Source organism: Periplaneta americana, chromosome 4, assembly GCF_040183065.1.
Source record: "Periplaneta americana isolate PAMFEO1 chromosome 4, P.americana_PAMFEO1_priV1, whole genome shotgun sequence".
In the NCBI taxonomy this organism is placed as follows: domain Eukaryota; kingdom Metazoa; phylum Arthropoda; class Insecta; order Blattodea; family Blattidae; genus Periplaneta; species Periplaneta americana.
Genome location: NC_091120.1, coordinates 52541125 through 52561753, shown reverse-complemented (window position 1 = coordinate 52561753; position 20629 = coordinate 52541125). Strand labels below are relative to the sequence as shown.

General features: G+C 32.4%; 1 protein-coding gene and 1 long non-coding RNA gene across 4 annotated transcripts in view; one reads left to right on the top strand and one right to left on the bottom strand.

The window, feature by feature from the left end:
• Stim (stromal interaction molecule) overlaps positions 1-19256 on the top strand; it is an 80533-nt gene extending 61277 nt beyond the window's left edge. For 2 of the 3 annotated variants that reach the window (XM_069823329.1, XM_069823327.1), the window contains 3 exons: positions 7860-7995; positions 12908-13073; positions 16302-19256. In XM_069823329.1, the coding sequence (XP_069679430.1) occupies positions 7860-7995; positions 12908-13073; positions 16302-16541 (542 nt within the window). In that variant the 3' untranslated portion in view covers positions 16542-19256. The remainder of the gene's footprint in view (positions 1-7859; positions 7996-12907; positions 13074-16301) is intronic. The other variant, XM_069823328.1, reaches the window with a different exon arrangement.
• On the bottom strand, positions 5626-6721 carry LOC138697809 (uncharacterized). Its single transcript, XR_011331618.1, has 2 exons — positions 6593-6721; positions 5626-6460 (listed from the first exon to the last, which is right to left on the bottom strand). It is a non-coding gene; the product is annotated as an uncharacterized lncRNA (long non-coding RNA).
• Positions 19257-20629: the final 1373 nt, after the last annotated feature.

Genomic DNA, 20629 nt, shown 5'->3' with positions numbered 1-20629 from the left:
TAGAAAGCATTTTCTGATAGAATACGTAATGGAAATCATTCAGCAGACAATACTGAAAGCCAGACACTTTTCTCATTTAACATTTCAAGAAATCAGAGAACGAAGTACAATTATTACAGTAAACAAGATAATATCTGAAATATGAGATGAAGTGTAATAACTTACTGAAAAGTATTTGCCAGTAGCGTCAAGAAATAAGACAACCACCAAATTATGATGAAATGTGCAGTATTGAATATTACAGATACTGCATACTACTTGCGAAAATAGTACAGATTCATTTCTTGCGTACTGCAGAGAGATAGAATATCTGAAACTCAGTGCTTATTTTTCAAAATTAATGTGTGTCTTCTACAATGACATCACAGCCCAATATCAGGCCTTAGCCTCCTGATTACAATACAATATACTTAATTAAATAATATATCTTATGAGTTGATTCCTGCTTGAGTTTGTAATACTGTAGTTCTACCTCTATAAAGTTTATGGTTTTAAGAAATCTGAAAATGAATGTTTGAATGTAGGTAAGTATCATGAAGTTTCTGTATTGTCATAAAGGCAATTTATTCCACTGCAAAGCATTAAATATTATTAAGCACATTTAAGACATAATTTGTTATGTGTAGAGTATGAAATAATACAAACATATTTCATTTTTAATTTAAAACATACTTAATGGACTTTATTATTGTAAATTTGCAAGGACAAAAATCCAAACTATGTTGTACAGATGTCTCAAAATTTATTCCTGTTTGCACACAATGTTATCAGGTTCCCCCTTTTCCCAGTGATAAGTGCTTTCACAGTACATGATACTGTGTTAATCTCTAAAACTTATATTTACACAATAGGCTATTTTGATGTAATTTATCTAATGGTCAAAATAAGTTTCCTTAAATTTCAGGAACCTTTATGCAAATATGCTAATATAATATAAATAAATTCGACAGAAGTTCGACACTAAAGTATTTTGAAGAAATGTCTTATGTTCAATTATTCAGTTTCTTTAACGGTTTTTGTGTAGGTAAGACAGGAAAAACCAGTACAGAGTATATGTATATACTGGTACATAAAATGAGGTTAACACATACAGGTGCTGTACAGGGACAAGACAGTTTTGCATTAATATGCAGGAATGTTATGTGAAACTATTTTTATCTTCTATTCACTAGATGAAATTGTCATTGGAATAATCAGTGCATTATTATTAAATACATGCCATGTAATGACTTCTAGGTAATTACTTATTGTTACCATTTATGTAGTTGTGATTTTTTATTTAGTATTTTCTCTTCAGCAAATACAAATTCTTCATTTTCTGTAACTTCAAGGTTTCCATGGTGCTTGAACTTCGAAGATTATGAACTGGGTGCTAAAATAAACACACTTGAACTCTTCATGTTCTTACCTATGTATTTTATGCATATGTATTTGTTTCAAAATTGTATGCTTCAAATCTTGGTGGTAGAGTTGATTTTCTTTATTTTTCTTTTTCAAAAGACAATTCCGTTTCTGGATAACGAAATTCAGGTGAGTAGCCAATAGCCTATGTTACAGTAAGTGGAACTGTTGCAATTACTGGTGAAGGTGCTTTTAAACTATTCTAAAATGTATACAGTAAGAAGCTTTTTCTGCACTATTTACATCTCTATCACATAATTAGTTTCAACTTCTTCAGTTATGATATTATCAATATCATCCTTAGTAGTAGAATTAATAGTTCTTGATGCATATTTCATTGTTATGTTCTTACTACGAGCAGTGAGATTAACTTTTTTTCTCCAGAACACTAAAAAGTTCGATGAAATCATATGTTATTCATTACTGCGAAGAATAACAAATAAGTGATTATATCAGACTTAAAATAATGTCATTTATTAAACAACTATAAAAAAAACCAAGTTTAAAAGGCACACATTATTAAATAATATACTTACGTTTTGATGAAATGAATGCTTTTCCATTCTTCTGATCATTGTGGTTAATAATAAAAATTATTATTATTATTATTATTATTATTATTATTATTATTATTATTATTATTATTATTATTTTCAAGCATACCACAAAAAAATCTTGTGAACCGTGAGGAGATTGTGAGCCAAAGTTCCTCAATTCCTATTTTATTGAAAGGAGGCGATAATCTTGATGACAAAAAGACACATCATTTAAAAGTGTTTCCAACCTTGTTATCATGAGAGGAGGAGGCAAATTGCATTTGGAATCAGTGACTGTTAGTTTATATGTAAAATCCGATTACAATTTCTTTACAAGTAACACAGGTCATATAACTGTATTCCAGAAATTACTAGTTCCATAACATGGGATAATGGCAATATCCAAAACTATGTAAGCTGTTTCGACTCTTCCTCCTGCAGCAGTTTAAGTAATTAAATAATATTACTTAAGAATATAGTTAATTACAATAACGATTTTCTAGTGTTAATTTCAAAGTTATGTGCGTAGTATTAAGTGGTTTTCATATTAAGACTAGAAAATCATTATTATAATTAGGTATAATCTTAAGTGATACACAGTATTAAAAGTGTGTAATCAAGATGTGTAAAGAATATTACCTGATAATGATGAGCCACTACTGTATTGTCCCTTCAAAAGGCATTTTAATGTTTTTTTCTGTTCAAGTATATGATGACAGACTTTTATTGAATATTCCAGAATTCTTATGCACCACTTGTGAATAGAACTAGTTTTGACTTTACCTTTCACATTATAAACATATTATGTTTCATCAAAATCCACAGTTAATTCCCGATTTACCACGAAAATCGTCTGTAGCTGCATTTAGATTGGCAACAGGTCATGATTGTTTGGCCAAACACCTGCATAGAATTGGAATATATCAGTCCCCTAACTGTCCATTGTGCAACTCAAACCAAGAAATGGATTCGGAACACCTCAAAATCTGTGCTTCAGTGGCTGGTCATGATAATATCTTTGAAAAATATTGGAGTGCAAGAGGTCAAATGACTTTATTGTCAACCGCCTGGCATTAGAAAACAACAACAACATATTATGTTTTGAAAATTATTTTGATAATTTTATGGCCTTAAAATACTGCTTGTTAGACATAAAAGAAATTCATAACTACATTAATTTAATGAAATATTTTTAGATTATTTGTGTGTTTGTAATAACCTTTTGTCTAAACCAATATTTAATTTTGCTATTTATTTGTTTTCCATTGTTCAATCATCAGCAGCGCAGATCATTATGCTATGATTCTAAATTCATGTTTTTTGAAGTACTTTTTTCTCTTCCTTGCATTACTTTAATAAAATTGTAGTCAGAAAATCACTGTATACCTCTGGCAATTGCAGCTCCAATTCGTGTATTCAGATTATTCATTGGGACAAGAAATTGTGTAACAGGGACAGCTTCCTCATAGCTTATAGAAATAATTTATTCCGAAACTTCTCAAAAATCACATGTACGAAATTTTCATTTATGTGAAGGTATTTGCAAATCCAAAAAATTTGAACAAAATTGCAACCACAATCTGAATTAGATAGTTCTACATGTTAAACACATAAATTGTTTTTGAAAAGTCTTGAACATTTGTTCATGTGGAGTGAATTTAAATTGTTTGTTTAGGTCTCTGACTGATCTGTATTCATTTATGACACTGATCACTATCTAATGTAATCTATTCAATATTTTCAAATCTATGTATCATTCAGTGACTGAATAATAATTGTAAATATTTGTGTGAATCTATTGTCCTGTACTATTACTAAAGATGTGGCATGTCTAGCTACAAATCTAGCATCTTTTGTTCCTAGTAGGGCAGTGGAAATTGAACTCGGAGGAACTGGATTCCGTCTTGCCCCACAGATTCTTATTTCTATTGGTATTTAGGCCACCCCATCATACGTGATGGGATCCCCCATCTGCAAATATCCCTCGATGATCTAGTGACTACCATAGTTGTCATTCGATATGAAGCTTCTGAGTTCAGACTTTTTCCAGGATGATGGATATTTAAGGACAATAAATGCTTAGTGTGATTTCCTTCAGGAGGGAAAGCACAGAGATCAGTGTCTTAGATTTTCAGCACTTAAAGGAACTCTATCCCAGAATGAGAGTCTCTACACAAAATTAACTGGCTATTTCTAACCCATCTCAAGATTTGGGGTAGCTAGGTCCTTGCGAATGGCTCTGAGTGCATGTGGGGTTGTTCCACACTGCAAATGTAATTCATATCATACTGTACCCCATACATGGGCATCATGCCTCACTTGAGAATTTGTGCCGCACTGACCTTCACAGAGCTTATCGCTCTGAGTGACATCATCTTCACAGTTCCCGTTCCTCCCTCATGTAGCTCTAGGCGTCGGCAGGTTCTCTATCAGTTTCATAAGCAATATCAGTGGTGGCATAATGGCATTATCAAAGCATTGTGTACGCGTTAGAAAATGATTATTTCTTGAGAAATGGGAGGAAGAGTTTTTTTGCTGTTTAGAAGAGGAGAACATACAATGTATGTTATGCTCGAAAATCCTATTAGGCATTAATAAATTTAATATACAAGACATTACTCCTTATGTCATAAAGAACATGCTGAATTAGAAGGTAAGACAAATTAAATGTTATTTTTCGTACTATTCCGAAGAAAATTTATAATCTTAACATTTGCATAGTATACTAAATACGACATTATGCCTTAAACACACTGCATTAAAAGTTACGAGGAATTAAATGTTGTTTGTACATATTATTTCCAAAAGAAATTTATAAAAAAATATATCAAATGTGCGTAGAAAACGAAATATGATTTTCTGAATCTATTAAGTAATCTTGAGAAACGCCACAATATTCAAGAAAATAAATGTAGACAACGTGATGGAATATTATTGGCTAGTTGCGCAATTTCTCGCCTGTGAATTTAAATCAATTCAATGATGGAGAAATAGTAAAGAAGTTTATGATTGAAGCTGCCGAATTAATTTGCCATATTGAATAAAAGTTTCCGAGTCTCTCACGTTAACCAAATGCTTTCCTAATAATTCGCCACTGACCGCCTTAGCGATTACGATAAGGTGACGCAGGTCACAGCAGTTTATATTTCCCATCCTACTCTGCAGTCTCTTCTCCTAGTAAATAAGCTATTTGAAATAGAGTGCCTCACGTAACCGAAAATTGTGCCCATGTATGCTGCACCCTATCTAAAACCCTAGGGATATGCCCAATATAGGCCTCTACTTCTACATAGGCTGTATTTAAAAATAATACGACATTGTACAAGCAGTTGTAAATCAATAATTATAAAGAGTAATGATATCCACATTGTTTTGTGTTTCTTTTCACCTTAAATTTTATGTTGAGATACGCCTACTACATTGTGAAATCTTTGGACGTGAAGTTCATCTGACATTTTTATCTTGTCTGTGATCATATGTATATAAACATGTCATCATTATCGTGAACAATTCCGTGTTAGGCTATCCAATCTGTTATGTAATTATATAAACATATGCATAGAAAGTGTTACTTTGTATTCTCCCATCTACATTTATCAGAGATTTTAAGACGGCAGAATTCGTCTGCTACAGAAGAAATTTATACCTGAAGTGGATTATATGCAGAAAACTTAACACACACACGAACTCTGTCCGTACTCAGTGTATTTTTATATTCTATCCAGAATGATTAAAACATTTGTTCCCCATTAGTAACAATTATCCATGTTGAATCTTTCGTACACTACTTTTAACACTTGAATATAAATAATTGATTAAATGGCGATCTTACTCGTGTTAATTGTGTAAGCCGCACATGCTTACACAATTAACACGAGTAAGATCGCCATTTAATCAATTATTTATTAACAATTATAATTTAATACCGGTATGTACAGTACCAGAAAAAAAGCAATGGTCCAAGTCTTAATGTCCTCCTGTATGTAGGCAGCAAGTTTCGCAAGACTGTCTACAAGTGGCATATATACAGACGTTCTTGTTTACTGCACATGTGCAATGCGTTGTATCTGGAACTTAGTAAAATTAGGCAACCCATTTCTTTTTTCTGGAACTGTACCTAAAAGTATTCTTTAAATAATAATATAAGCATATTAGATGCAGAGAAATTATAAACACATTGGTTAGAAAAAGACTAAACAGTATTTAACATTCTTACAACTGGTATATTTGAGCAAGAAACTGATTTTATCTAAAAGGAGTGTGCTTTTGATGTCAGATTTCAATTGCTTTCTGTCGATAATAGAAAAGTGATTAAAAATGCAGAATATGTATGTTTCCTTGCATTGTGTTAATTTAAAGGTCATTAATATCTTACCACGTTGTCTTTTACTTATTTTATTTTACCAGTTGAATATGTTGCTTTTTCCATTATTTTAATGTCACTTTTGTGTTAATGTATTGCTCCACATTTCTGGGCTTTCTTCTTCTGTTTGGTTACATTATTAGTTAGAGTAGAAATAAACCTGCAATGATAGTGTATAAATTTATATTCGTTATTAAAGAAGTGTCTGATTTAATTTTGGATGCAGAATTTTAAATTATTTTTTTTATAAAATGAATTTAAGTACATACAAAATGGAGGCTGTAATGATTACCTCTCATGTGGCTGCTTCACGTAGTTACAGTGAATTACTGCCTTAAAAGTTTCTTGCTTACATTTCATGTTGAATGTAAGTAACGGTAATATGCTGTACTAGTGAAACAATATAGACTTTGGAATTAAATATTTCAAGAACGTAAACAAGATAACATCTTTGATATAACCTTGAGTCCCCTTCAAATATGTATGAGGTGTTTGGAGTGTCTTCAGAAACTTTGTACTCTTTTCTTCATATATAGGAAGTTATTGAATATGCTTAAATGGAAATAACATGTTTACAATAATCGTTATTCTTTCATTTTCCCAGTAAAGTTTAAAGTGGATATGCCATACTGTGTCATAACAAGTAATCATTATGAGAGTTGTGGCAGGTCACAATAAACAGTACCCCAACAGTGTGAAATTTTGACAACTTTTTATGCCTCACCATTATTACTACCACCCTCGTGTCCTGTTACTATTTCAGACCATCGATTTTTGGGACATTACGAACTTCTCTTAACTTTCGAAATATATATTAAAAAGTTATTTTGAAATTCTGTCGTTATCCATCCTGTTGACATGAAGTTTCCAATTCAGTCTGTAATTTTGAATAAATTCTAGATCTTTTTATATATATATATAATTCTTCTGGAATACCCAAATTCATTTTATAGTGAATATCTATGAGTCTTTTTCATTTTGTTTCATCTTTGCCACTGCTAGTCTTTCCTGATAAAATTGTCTACATATTGTTTAGGTCTACGAATTATTTTGGGAGAAACAGACTATGTAGAATTTCCTCTTTATTTCTTTCTTTCTTTCTTTCTCGTTATAATATATGATTTTAAGGTTGATCTGTAATGTTTCAGATCAGAGTTTTGTAATATCTCGGTTTATTCCCTAACTCATAAAGAAATTCTTAGCTTCAATATAATCTTATTAAAAATAAGTTATTTTAAATAATTTATAAATTTCATTGGAAATAAATTTAATGTGAATTTCCAAGACGTCTGTAAACTAATTTACTTGTAATATGTTAATGTATAAGACTATGACGATAGTACGTAGTACATATTTGAGCTTGTTTTGCTGGAATGCGAGTAAAATAACAGCATGAAGCTTATATGTTATAAATAGTAACAGCATTTACCTGCTTGAGTTAGAGTTGCTTAGTTTAATATTTCTGTGTTAGAATAAGAGCAGTTTCGAAGAATGGATTAGCATAAGATATGAAAGAGAAATTGTTTTTTGTGAGTGGTATAGCATCTGTTGTGTTTCAGGATGCCTGGAGAGCCTGCAGTGGAAAGAAGGAGCAGACTCGTCAGGCAGTGAAACGGGCAAACCAGAACTGGATGATGAGTTCCCTGCAGAAACTCACAGTGTGAGCAGTAATGTTCACTTTACTGTTGGAGATAGGTATGTTCAACACTCACAAATTATTATGTATAATTAATTTTTGTAACTTAGTCAGCTGATGAAATTCTTGCTGTCGTCCTAATTCCATAATATATTGTTCAATTAATACACAGTCTCACTGACTTTGAGTGGCTAGTGCAGTTCGAAAATCATGAAGTGAATTACCAATATATGAGAAGCACAAAAAAGGGAAAAGGAAATCTTTGGAAGTTAAGGAATATGTTTACTACATTAATAATTTGTTTTCTTGAATTCTTACTATGATCCCATTGATTAGCCTGCAAAATGTGCAAATGTTTAAACAGAAAATAAGTAAATGGAAGCTCAAAATAAACTGATAAAGAATTCAGGCATTGATTCAACAAATTAAGTAAAATAAACTTGTAAATAAAATTCTGTACTCTATTCACCAAAATAAGATTACTTACTTACTTACTTACTTACTGGCTTTTATGGAACCCGGAGGTTCATTGCCGCCCTCACATAAGCCCGCCATTGGTCCCTATCCTGAGCAAGATTAATCCAGTCTCTACCATCATATCCCACCTCCCTCAAATCCATTTTAATATTGTCTTCCCATCTACGTCTCGGCCTCCCCAAAGGTCTTTTTCCCTCTGGCCTCCCAACTAACACTCTATATGCATTTCTGGATTCGCCCATACGTGCTACATGTCCTGCCCATCTCAAACGTCTGGATTTTATGTTCCTAATTATGTCAGGTGAAGAATACAATGCGTGCAGCTCTGCGTTGTGTAACTTTCTCCATTCTCATGTAACTTCATCCCTCTTAGCCCCAAATATTTTCCTAAGAACCTTATTCTCAAACATCCTTAATCTCTGTTCCTCTCTCAAAGTGAGAGTCCAAGTTTCACAACCATACAGAACAACCGGTAATATAACTGTTTTATAAATTCTAACTTTCAGATTTTTTGACAGAAGACTAGATGACAAAATCTTCTCAACTGAATAATAACATGCATTTCCCATATTTATTCTGCGTTTAATTTCCTCCCGAATATCATTTATATTTGTTACTGTTGCTTCAAGATATTTGAATTTTTCCACCTCTTCGAAAGATAAATCTCCAATTTTTATATTTCTATTTCGTACAATATTCTGGTCACGAGACATAATCATATACTTAGTCTTTTCGAGATTTACTTCCAACCCTATCGCTTTACTTGCTTCAACTAGAATTTCTGCGTTTTCCCTAATCGTTTGTGGATTTTCTCCTAGCATATTCACGTCATCCACATAGACAAGAAGCTGATGTAACCCATTCAACTCCAAACCCTGTCTATTATCCTGAACTTTCCTAATGGCATATTCTAGAGCGAAGTTAAAAAGTAAAAGTGATAGTGCATCTCCCTGCTTTAGCCCGCAGTGAATTGGAAAAGCATCAGATAGAAACTGGCCTATACGGACTCTGCTGTAAGTTTCACTAAGACACATTTTAATTAATCGAACTAGTTTCTTGGGAGTACCAAATTCAGTAAGAATATTATATAAAACTTCTTTCTTAACCGAGTCATACGCCTTTTTGAAATCTATGAATAACTGATGTACTGTACCCTTATACTCCCATTTTTTCTCCAATATCTGTCGAATACAAAAAATCTGATCAATAGTCGATCTATTACGGCTAAAACCACACTGATGATCCCCAATAATTTCATCTACATATGGAGTTAATCTTCTCAAAAGGATTCAAAATAAGATTATAATAAAAAAATTATCCGTTTGTACTTATTTGTTCATTCATTCATTTTTATTTTCTCTTTTTGAAACATTTTCTCTATACGAATCTTTTCCGAATTCTGTCTCTTTGTTTTGCTTTATTATATTTCTCTTTGTCTCTTTTAAGCTTTTCCCTGTAAACTCTCATTTTTTCTTTTGGTGTTAGAGGCATTTTTAACATCAATCTTTAAAGAACATGAGCATGAAAGAGACACATAAGTTTCTTTGCATGAAGTTGAAATTATCCTATTCAGGCCTGCAATTTGTTAACTTACCTGTAATTGAAATGATTCTTATATTGCAATGTCTTCACTCAAAGCAAGATCTAAAAATTACACATTTGTTGTAACTATCTGCAAGATACCATCAAGATAATATGTGATCCCATGAGAGACAAGAACTACATTAATAAAGCCTAATGAATTTGAATATTAAGGAATGCTGCCAACTTGGAAAATAAAGAGCATGGTAATCATGTAAGAAAAATGTGTTGTCTATGGATTTGAATAAGGAGAAAGATTTGAGAACCTCATGTAATGTTTTCTCTGTGGATTTGATTCATGAGAAAGTTTTGAGAAGCCTGATGTAATTCTGTTATTATGATTTGTAATTCCGTTACTGTTGACTGTAATTCTGTTACTACCATTAACCTAATAAAAAATAAAAATAAAATTCTAATAAAAATCCTACACGTTTGTCCCATAATATTATTAGAAAATCCTGCAGTTCATTATTCTTACTTTTCTTGTTAAGCTAATAAAGAGAAAAAACATATTTTTGGTAACAGAATTACTTTTCACACAGCATCTTATCGAAAAGTCATAATATAAAATATATGTTCTGCAGTGAAAAAAATACGTTATTCTTTTCTAATCTCTTTAATGTCTAAGGGTGGAATTCATAGTCGTCACTTAAAAAATGAGTGAACCCTTAAGTAATAAGTGTTTGCTTATAATAAGGGAACCCTTAAGTCAATTCCGAATTCATAGACAACACTTATTTTCACGTAATGAGTGCTCACTTACAGCTGCCGGACATGACGTCATAACAAAAGCTGACTCTCATTGAACTAATCGAAAGCAGCTCTACATGTGGAGTTGCTATAATAACGAGTTATCAATATTATTGTACTGAATAAGTTATATACAGCAATAGTTTCATGATGTTTTAAATTCTAATTGCATGTTAGTTATAGTTATAATCAGATATCCTACTAATTGGAACACATGTTCTGTAGTAGTGAATTTCTTAAATAAATTAATTAAGCCTATTAGGCCTACTATATAATACTGTATATTGAATTTATTAACATAGTGTTATATTTACTCTATAATTTGCCAATTATAGCTACATTTTACATTTTTGGCTATGATACCTATACTTAACCCCTTTTAATTTATTTTTATTTAGTATTTTTCATTTATATCTAGATCTGTGTCTTTTATTTAGGTAGTATCTACTTGTTTTTTTTTTTTTTTTAATTTGTAATTACACTTGTATCTGCTTTATCTCTTCCTTTCATGTTAATTGTAATTCTATGTTTTTTTAACAAATATCTATACTGTCTATTTAATTGGGGCTTTGCCCTGTTAAATAAATAAATAAATAAGCAAGCAAGCATGTGAGCAAGCAAGAAAATAAATAAATAACGATCAATTTGGCTAGAGAAACAACTTCGAATTGATCTGAAAACGATATCGCTTCTTAAATTTCAGTTCACTATACATTTCCAGAGGATTCTCCATGTCTCTAATATACCTTTTTGGGACACGTATATTTTCCTCATTTCGTTCAACAGACTCCACAAAATCCTCAAAATCATTCTCAGTATCCATTTTGAAAATGAGCGGTCACTTAAGGGTACAGATCAGCTCACTTAAGTAATCACTCATTATGTGAATGAGGGACAACTATGAATTAGAAATGAGTATAAGTAACCACTTAAGGGTTCACTCATTTATAAGTGACGACTATGAATTCCACCCATAAACAAAAAAATAAACATTTTCTGTCAATTCTTATGTAATGAACATCTATTAAAATGTTGTTTTCTAATGCCAGGTGTTTGACAATAAAGTCATTTGACCTCTTGCACTCCAATATTTTTCAAAGATATTATCATGGCCAGCCATGAAGCACAGATTTTGAGATGTTCATACCTATTAAAATACATATATGTATGCAATGAGGAAACAGGCTACTAGTGACATGGGTGAACATTTTCGTGAAAAATACAAAAAGCTGATAAATAATTGTTAATCCCACCTGTGAACATGTGACTACATACATTTACCTACAATTTGGTATATTTTACATAGAGATTGTATGTATTTTAAATTTTCATGTGCTTATCCACTTTCTCGTGGAATTGCCCACATAAGAAAATTTTGGATATTTATTGTCTAATTATATTGTTTCTGACTTTTGTCCCTTGCAGATTATAATCAGTATCTGTTTAAAAGTATTGAAATATCACTGTCTTACCGAGAGAAATAGTTTTGAATTCTTCATCAGTTACATTGTAGAAAGTACAGGAGAAACATGATGCCTTAAGTAGTTTTGGCAAGATAATATTGAGATGTGTTAGAATATGAAGTGTCTGCTTGCTTCACTATCAAATCTGTATGAGGATAGTGCTGAACCCCACTTTTTTTATAATTCTAGAAACATGTGTAGTTAATAAATAAATAAAATAAATCCGTGGTGCTAGACAACCCTTAGAGCCAAGGCCTACGTCTACACGTCTGAGTAGAAGTGAACGATCATCCAACTAATATGGGAGTATGGTTGGCACAATGATCTACCCAGCCATTGTAGATGGCTTTCAAAACTGGATTCTGGTCTGACTGTAGCACCCTACATTCATCACAATGATAGATGGACACCAGTCCATATGTTGGCCAAAATTTCATAAGGAAATTTCTTCCCTCATAAGGACTCAAACCAGCACTTATTCCGTATTAGTCTAAGGCACGATGAACTAATTCATGCGGCTATAGTGCAAAACCATTAGTTAATAAATGTCACTTAGAAAGTTAGCCATATGTTGAGTGTTCACTTTCGTTAAAATGCACATACATCATTATATATATATATTCTGATTGCTGTGTGACAGAAAGATGTTGTATCAAATAAAATAAGAAAAGAAGAATGAATTATAAATATATTTTTACAGCTGGGGAGAAGAAAATGGACCAAAATCTCAACATCATCCACACCATCAGTCACACTATCAATCACACCAACACCACCAACAACAACAGCAGCAGCAACAACAGTCACAACAGCAGATGGTCCGATCTTACAGTCATGATACTAATATGATGGTCGTCGAGAGAGATGTAAGTGACATTGTGTTGTATTATACGTATATTATTGACTTTATTACGTAAGATATTCTTCCTCATTTCTGCTACTAATCTTCACTGTTGTCTTTTTGTCATTTGCTGTCTCTTCCCCTTTCCATTTTTCCTCTTCCAAGTCTTTTGATCTTTTCTTCCTTTCTTTCTGGGTTTTTAAGTCACATAATTTGTTCGACCTTAGATTTAAGTGTCAGACTCTTTGTTCATGGGAAGGGATAGGGGTTTTTTTTTTTCCTAAAAAATGTTTAATATGTAAAAAAAAAAAAAAAAAAAAAGAATGAAAGAAAAACACGAAAAAATCATATTTATGGTAGAAAATGTGACGGTAATTTCGTGATAATTTTTTTTACCATGTAATGTCAGACACTCATACACAGTCTTAATTAGCAATAATCTTAAACATGACATTACATTTGCAATATTCATGGCACATTAAAGATGCTTCTAAATAATAATAATAATAATAATAATAATAATAATTGTGTCCTTTATAAATCAGTCTCATTCCTACTTAATTCAGTTTTATACTGAAACCCAATTATCTATGGCCCTGTAGACCAGTCTTCCCTAGGACATTGGCCACTACAAGAGGGTTGTGGTGAGCAGAGCAATTTCCGGGTGATGTCGTTGCCTACCCTACGGTTCAGGTTCGATGTAGGCACATACCTACCTATAAAAATAAACTAGTACGAACTATGCCCTTGGGATAGTTACAAATGTTACAATATTCTTACGTTCAATTTATGATATTATACATAAAGTTCAGAACTCTGCACAATAGGTCCATTCATATTTAAATAGATTCACACAAGTGGTTTACTCGAAAACTAATATTATATGCTTATTGTGAAATATCGTAGTAGTTAATTACATAATATATTATTTCTCTCCTCACATAATGAACAACACATTCTAAATCTATACTAATAATAAATCTGTAGCCGAAATTTTTCTGGTAATTTTCGATTTTCCAAAAATAATTGGTCCTAACATATATAATTAACCACCCTGAAACCGAAAATCGCATTTTTGAAATTTTTGTTTGTATGTCTGTCTGTATGTTTGTTACCTTTTCACGCGATAATGGCTGAACTGATTTATATGAAAATTTGAATATAAATTAAGTTCGTTGTAACTTAGATTTTAGGCTATATGGCATTCAAAATACTTTATTTAAAAGGAGGGTTATAAGGGGACCTGAATTAAATAAATCGAAATATCTCGCTTATTATTGATTTTTGTCAAAAATTTACATAACAAAAGTTTCTTTAAAAATGATTTCCGATAAGTTTTATTCTTTACAAAATTTTGATAGGACTGATATTTAATGAGATAAATGAGTTTTAAAATTAAAATAACTGCCATCTAAGGCCGTGTAATGAATTAAAAAACAAATGACTTCGTCTATAAGGGGCCTTGGACAGCAACAATCGAAAGCTATGAAAGATAGCCTACAGATAATGTTTCTGCGTTTCTATGAAGTAATATCGGAAGCTAAATTAACCGATTTGTATATTTAATTATTATTTCACCATTGGAAAGTGTAGTTTCTCTAGATGGACATAATGCTATAATGTTATCACAGTAACTTCTGAGCGAATCGAGGACAGGTAAGATTAAAATAGATTCTTATGCACAGAAAACTTGATAGGCTATTCTGTATATTTGTTTCCTGTATTTCCTAACCTAATTTTTATGACCAAATGAGTGGTCTCTGAATCAAAATGATCGCATTTTAATTTTTTAATTCAATTTAAATTAAGTAACATAATAAACGATTTATCCTTCTATCAAACACGAATGTTCCCTGGATCAAATGTCCTATTTTAATTATGTAATTACTTTATATTTATTTCTAACGGGTGCAGCGGAGCACACGGGTACGGCTAGTTGTTAATATTTTGGTAATTAATTTGAAATATGGAAAATATGTTTATAAATATTCGCTTTTTGAAATCATTAAAATTACATTGATCTTACAATTCAAATGTTGTACAAAAATATATCTATGTTCATAAGTATTGTACAGTACGGAATTATACTTGAAAATTGAAAAAGAAAAAAAAAAAACTTCCAGTATTCGCAAATTATCAGAGTTGTACTTTTTGCTTCCACTGGAAAAACTGTACTATAATATTACTATAATAGCATTTTTAGTTAAAAAAAAAAAAACTTGTGTCTTCTGTGCTGCTCATTCGGTCCTCAAATTTTGTTAATATTACTGTATCTCCTCTTTTATATTGATTGTATTATTTTATTTCTATTTCTATAGTTGTAATTATATTCTGTATTCTGTATATTTAAATTTAAATAAATAATAAATAATAAAGCTAATTAAATACGCTAAATCATAACTAGCCTTAAGTAGGGCCTCCGACATGTTCATTTCACTGCAGTTATGCTCTGTAAAGTTTGATCAGTCTTCCTCGATTGTCTTCACGAGCATTTCCATATTCTCCCATATGCTTAAATTCGTAGTATTTCGAAATATTATAATAGGGCATATATATATATTCCTCTCATTTTCAAAAATTGTGTACAGATTAAATATTGAATATGATCCCCTGCACTTCGGCACAAAAATTCTTTTTCTCAATTTGTGTCAAAATAATGTCTTGAAGATGAAGAGATCAATTCTCCTGCTTTGCACGCAGCCATCACAACCTAGACTCCAAGCTATCTCCCACTTTGAATGTACACTGACATGAGGCAAGCGGTCTTTAATGTCTGTCAATTGTCTGGCCACTGTAGAGAGTCAAACCACGGTTATTGGAGGGAGGGGGGGGAATAACAACAACTCGGCCCTGTTCATGGGCAATCTAGATTTCTCTTTCTTTCATGCCATATATGAGCCATTTAGAGCAGAAGTGGTGTAAGTCAAAATTGGGTAATGAGGTTTAAAGTAAAAATTCTGTAAAATACAGCGCAAAGTAGCAATTAATATGTCCTTCATGCTATTCACTGACTACTAATAGTTTAAATAAATTGAATATTAATTGCTACTTTGCACTGTATTTTACAGAATGTTTACTTTAAGCCTCATTACTCATTTTTTTACTTACAATGCTTCTGCTTTGAATGGCTCATATGTTCTTGTTGCTAACTTTTACTACACAAAGTGAGTTTTATGCAAAAATTTTCCTCAAGTTATGTAGTTCTTGGAAGCAGGAAATATCACTTACTACTCAATGTTTATCGTATGTTCAGGCTTCTCCACCGAAGTTGTCTCAGTCAGAAACCTGTCTAGATACTCCACGCTCACCAGTAGCAAGAACAACCCCAACTAAGAAGATTTCAGTGGCAAGCTCACCACCGCGAGATCAGCCACCAGCGGATGACGAGACTTACTCAACTGACTCAAACTCAACAGTGGATGAAGAGATCCGTCGAAAGAAACGCAAATTGTTTCCAAATTTTCCTCGTAAGCACAAAACCAAGACCTCATGATGACTGCAGTAACCACAGAGGAGGTAAAGGAAACCGAGCAATAGGAAGAAAAGAACATACGACTGGGGTACACAGTTTCACTTCTGGCAAAGGCTTCTTATTGTATTATATTCAGTTTGTTTTTCTCTCCTTTCCATTTCATTGTTTTGCACGCATTGTTTTGTTAGTATAGACAGACCTATCCATACCTGAGTTCTGTTATGTCTTGAAACAGTATATAAAGCTAGGAAACTTCCTTCCCATTTCTTGTTCCTCATTTGGGAGTCAAGGCTGGAAGTGGTGTATAGACTTTGCTAAAAACGATAGTGCTATATATTTATAAAAATTCAGGAGCTTTAAGGTTTTTTTGAAATAGTTATGCTTTACTTGCATGATTTTTTTGGTACTATTGTATGCATAAGCTACCTTTTATGAAGTTCCTTCAATATGCAGTTATTTCCCTTGGCTTCCTGCTCTGCTTCCTGCCTCTCTTCCGTTACTTCCTTTGTGAGTGACTGTCCGTGAAAGAGTGTATCATGATGGCAAAGCTGAGAAAACCCTGGTGGTTTAAACTCATCAAAATGGCATTCTAAATCATCATTCCCATATACATTCTGTAAGCAAGACACCTTTAGTGTAAGATATTAAGGATTATGTCACTCTTGGTGAAAATATAATGTGTTTGTATTTCAGTTATCCCCTTTCTGTGATTCTTTATGTTGGCTTTGTGCATGAATTCATTGTTCAGCACGGTGTAACTGAACCTTGCTTCTGTGCAATCAGAGCTTACGCTTCCCCTGTCCATGCTATGTATGTGAAATTAATCGAAGTGGTACTGTGTGTTCCGTTCTTTCTGGGACAAATTGTACAAACCCTAAGTAGAAGTTATTTTTATTACTATTTTAAAATATTTCTTTTCTCTACTACTGCCACTCATTTCTTCCCTCTGATACTATGTTTTATTTATATAAATAATAAATCTCTGTTTAGTTTGTAATATCCAGATAATTAATTACAATGCAAGAATTAATAGTTAATTAAGTGTTATCAGCCTGTGCAAACTAATGCATTGCGCTATTATCTGGGATCCTGTATTCTGTTTTGTTCTTGTTTGTAGTACTTCATATTGGAGAAAGAATTTCAATGTTCCTTTCTGTTCCTTGTCTTTGATACCAGGGTTTAAACCGATGTTGTTATTGATCGTACCTCAGTTTATATCACAACATTCTGGATTTGCATCGTGGTGAAAGAAATTGTCTAAAATTGTATTTATTGATAAGTAACATAAAAATCGATAATTTAAAATGTTGGTGTTCAAAGCTGAACCATGGAGCGTTGACCTTCCATCCCTACTTAATAGTATGTGTACAAAGTTCAGATCACGCATATTTAGTATCTCTATAATGGCAAATGCATAGAATTTAATGAAAGTATTTATGATTTTAAATGAAAACTAATTAATTATTGCATAAACGTATTCCTGAAACTTTATTTGATGATTGTGGGGTTAAGCCCATGATATTGAAATAAATCAGTATTTTTTCATAAGAAGGGTAAAAACTTTCACGCACCCCTAACTCATCTGCGATATATAATAAATAATTGCAGTGTCTTGATTTTGGGAAAGTTTGGTTTGGCCCTAGTTCTGGATGATGACTAACCCAAAGATATTTTATTTAAATCGTGAGCTCTTACCAGTGTGACCATATCTAGTAAGGTGACAGCTCTCTCATAATCTTATGTTCGGCTTATCCATCACTTAACAATTTAAAATAGGGGCCTTAGATACCTTAATAAGTTACTGAAGTAGGATGACAGCTCGGGATGCATTAATAAAAGGTTATTTCTGCTTCATTTGCTGTCACCCTGCAAGATTCGGTCAGTGTAATAACATACTCTTGTTAAAGCAATCGTGTAAAGTTGATTCTACATGAAATTGTGATAACCTACTGATAGTGCACTTCACTCATGTTTGAAAGTAAATAGAAGTTTAATAAATAATTTGACAACAAGAATGCTTCCATTAAGATGTATAGAGTTTTTTATGATTTATGTGAGTTACTTTTAAAATTGGCTCACATTTTTCACAGGTTTTGTGAGTAAAAATCCAAGAGGATGGCTGTGTTTTTATGATGACTTCTTGGAAGAAAGGAAGCAGATGTACTTAGTTCAAAAATATGATCAGAGTGGGAAACCATTTCTCCACTTTTTTATGTTTGTGGGCAAGATTTTTACTGGATAAACAAGATTAGAATAGGCGTATTGCTTTGTTTTATACCTGAGCATACTATTATTTGTTACAAAGACGTAAATGTTGAAGTAGTATCTTCTTGTCGACTTAAAGGAATGAAAACCATCATTATAGCATCTGTTATTTGGATGCATAGCTTTGGTTCCACAAGTTTATTGTAGTATTACTTGAGAAAGATGTGAGTTATGGATAAAATAATATTGTACAATACTTGTGTTTTAATACCACTATAATATTCCTATAAAGTTATTTTATAAAAGATTCTGGAGCTTAGCTGGAGGGAATCTGAAAGTGATACCTCTATCTTTGTGTTCGTAAAATTAAATGTTTGATATAAAATTTGTCCATTTCCAGAACACCAAATACTAAATTGTGAACTGTTATAGGCCTACATGTAGAACTCTCAAGGAAAATTAAAGTAAGAAGACATTTTATAGCCTAATTATCTAATTTGTGGACAATAAATTAATTTTATTTCATTAAAAGTTTTTAACTTTCGTATGCCCTCATTGTGTGTATGTGTGTGTTTTAAGTGTCTGGAACATAACATGAACAGATGAAGTATTCAGAAAAAATGGTACAGTATCGTCTTATGCAAGTAATATGGTATGAAAGATAAGACTAATTATCATGTTTGATAACACCATGCCTTGGTGGCCGTTGGGTTTATAATAACGAATGTGTTTTATTAATTAGTCTGAATTCATCTCTTCATTGTGTTCTCTGCATTTTAACTAGAGGACTAGATTTTGTAGAAAAGGGTGTCTACATGCAATTCGCTTCTCATTTATTGATTTTTCTTTTTATATCATTATGTATGGACTATGGTGTCACAGATACAGATGATGATGATGACGTTGATATCATGAAATTATTGTTTACTAATGCTCTGGATTTTGGATTTCTTCCATTTTCCATTCAATCAATATTCCCATCATTCCTAGGTGGAACATAGGGCTCTCAGAAAACTTCTCCATCTGACTCTATTCCTGGCCAACGCCTTAATCTCACTCCATGTCTTCCCCATCGTTTTATTTTTGCTTCTGTGAGAACAGTTCGTTTCCATGTTATCTTGAGTCTGCCAATTCCTCTGCTGCCCTGCGGATTCCAATCCAATGCCTTCCTGGCGGGGTCATCTGGAGGTCGGCGAAGTGTATGTCCCAGCCATCCCCACTTCCTATGCCGAATTTCAAGTTCAACTGGTTTTTGTTTAGTTTTTAACCATAGGTTTTCGTTGGATATCTGGACCGGCCAGAATATTTTTAATATGTTTCTCAAACATCTATTAATAAAAACTTGTAGTTGATTGATAATAGTTTTAGTTATTTTCCAGGTTTCACAGCCATGTAATAGCACGGATTTGACATTTGTGTTAAAAATTCTCAGTTTAGTATTTATTGTATAGGCAGCACTCTTCCATATAGGCTTTAGCAACCAAAGGCATATCTTGCCTTCTTTATTCTTACTCTCACATCGCTATCTGTACCACCATTCTGGGAGACTATACTGCCTAGATATGAGAATTCCTTCACATTTTCAATTACGCCGCTGCTTAGAATTAGAAGAGTAGGTTGGTTGGTACCTTGGTTTTATTAATATTGATTTGAAGACCCACCTTCTGTGCTTCCTTTTCCAATTGTTGCAGTTTGGCTTTCATATCTTTAAAGGAATGAGCTAAGAGATAGATATCATCCGCATAGTCTAGATCTTCTAGTCTACCGGAGAGCCCCCAACGGATTCCATTTTCCATTAGCGTCTTAATAGTACTTCATTAGCTGTGTTGTTATATCTCCTTGGATTTTGGTTATTCCTTGACACTATAGTAGATGTTCTCTATTCATTATAGTATCTGTTTGCA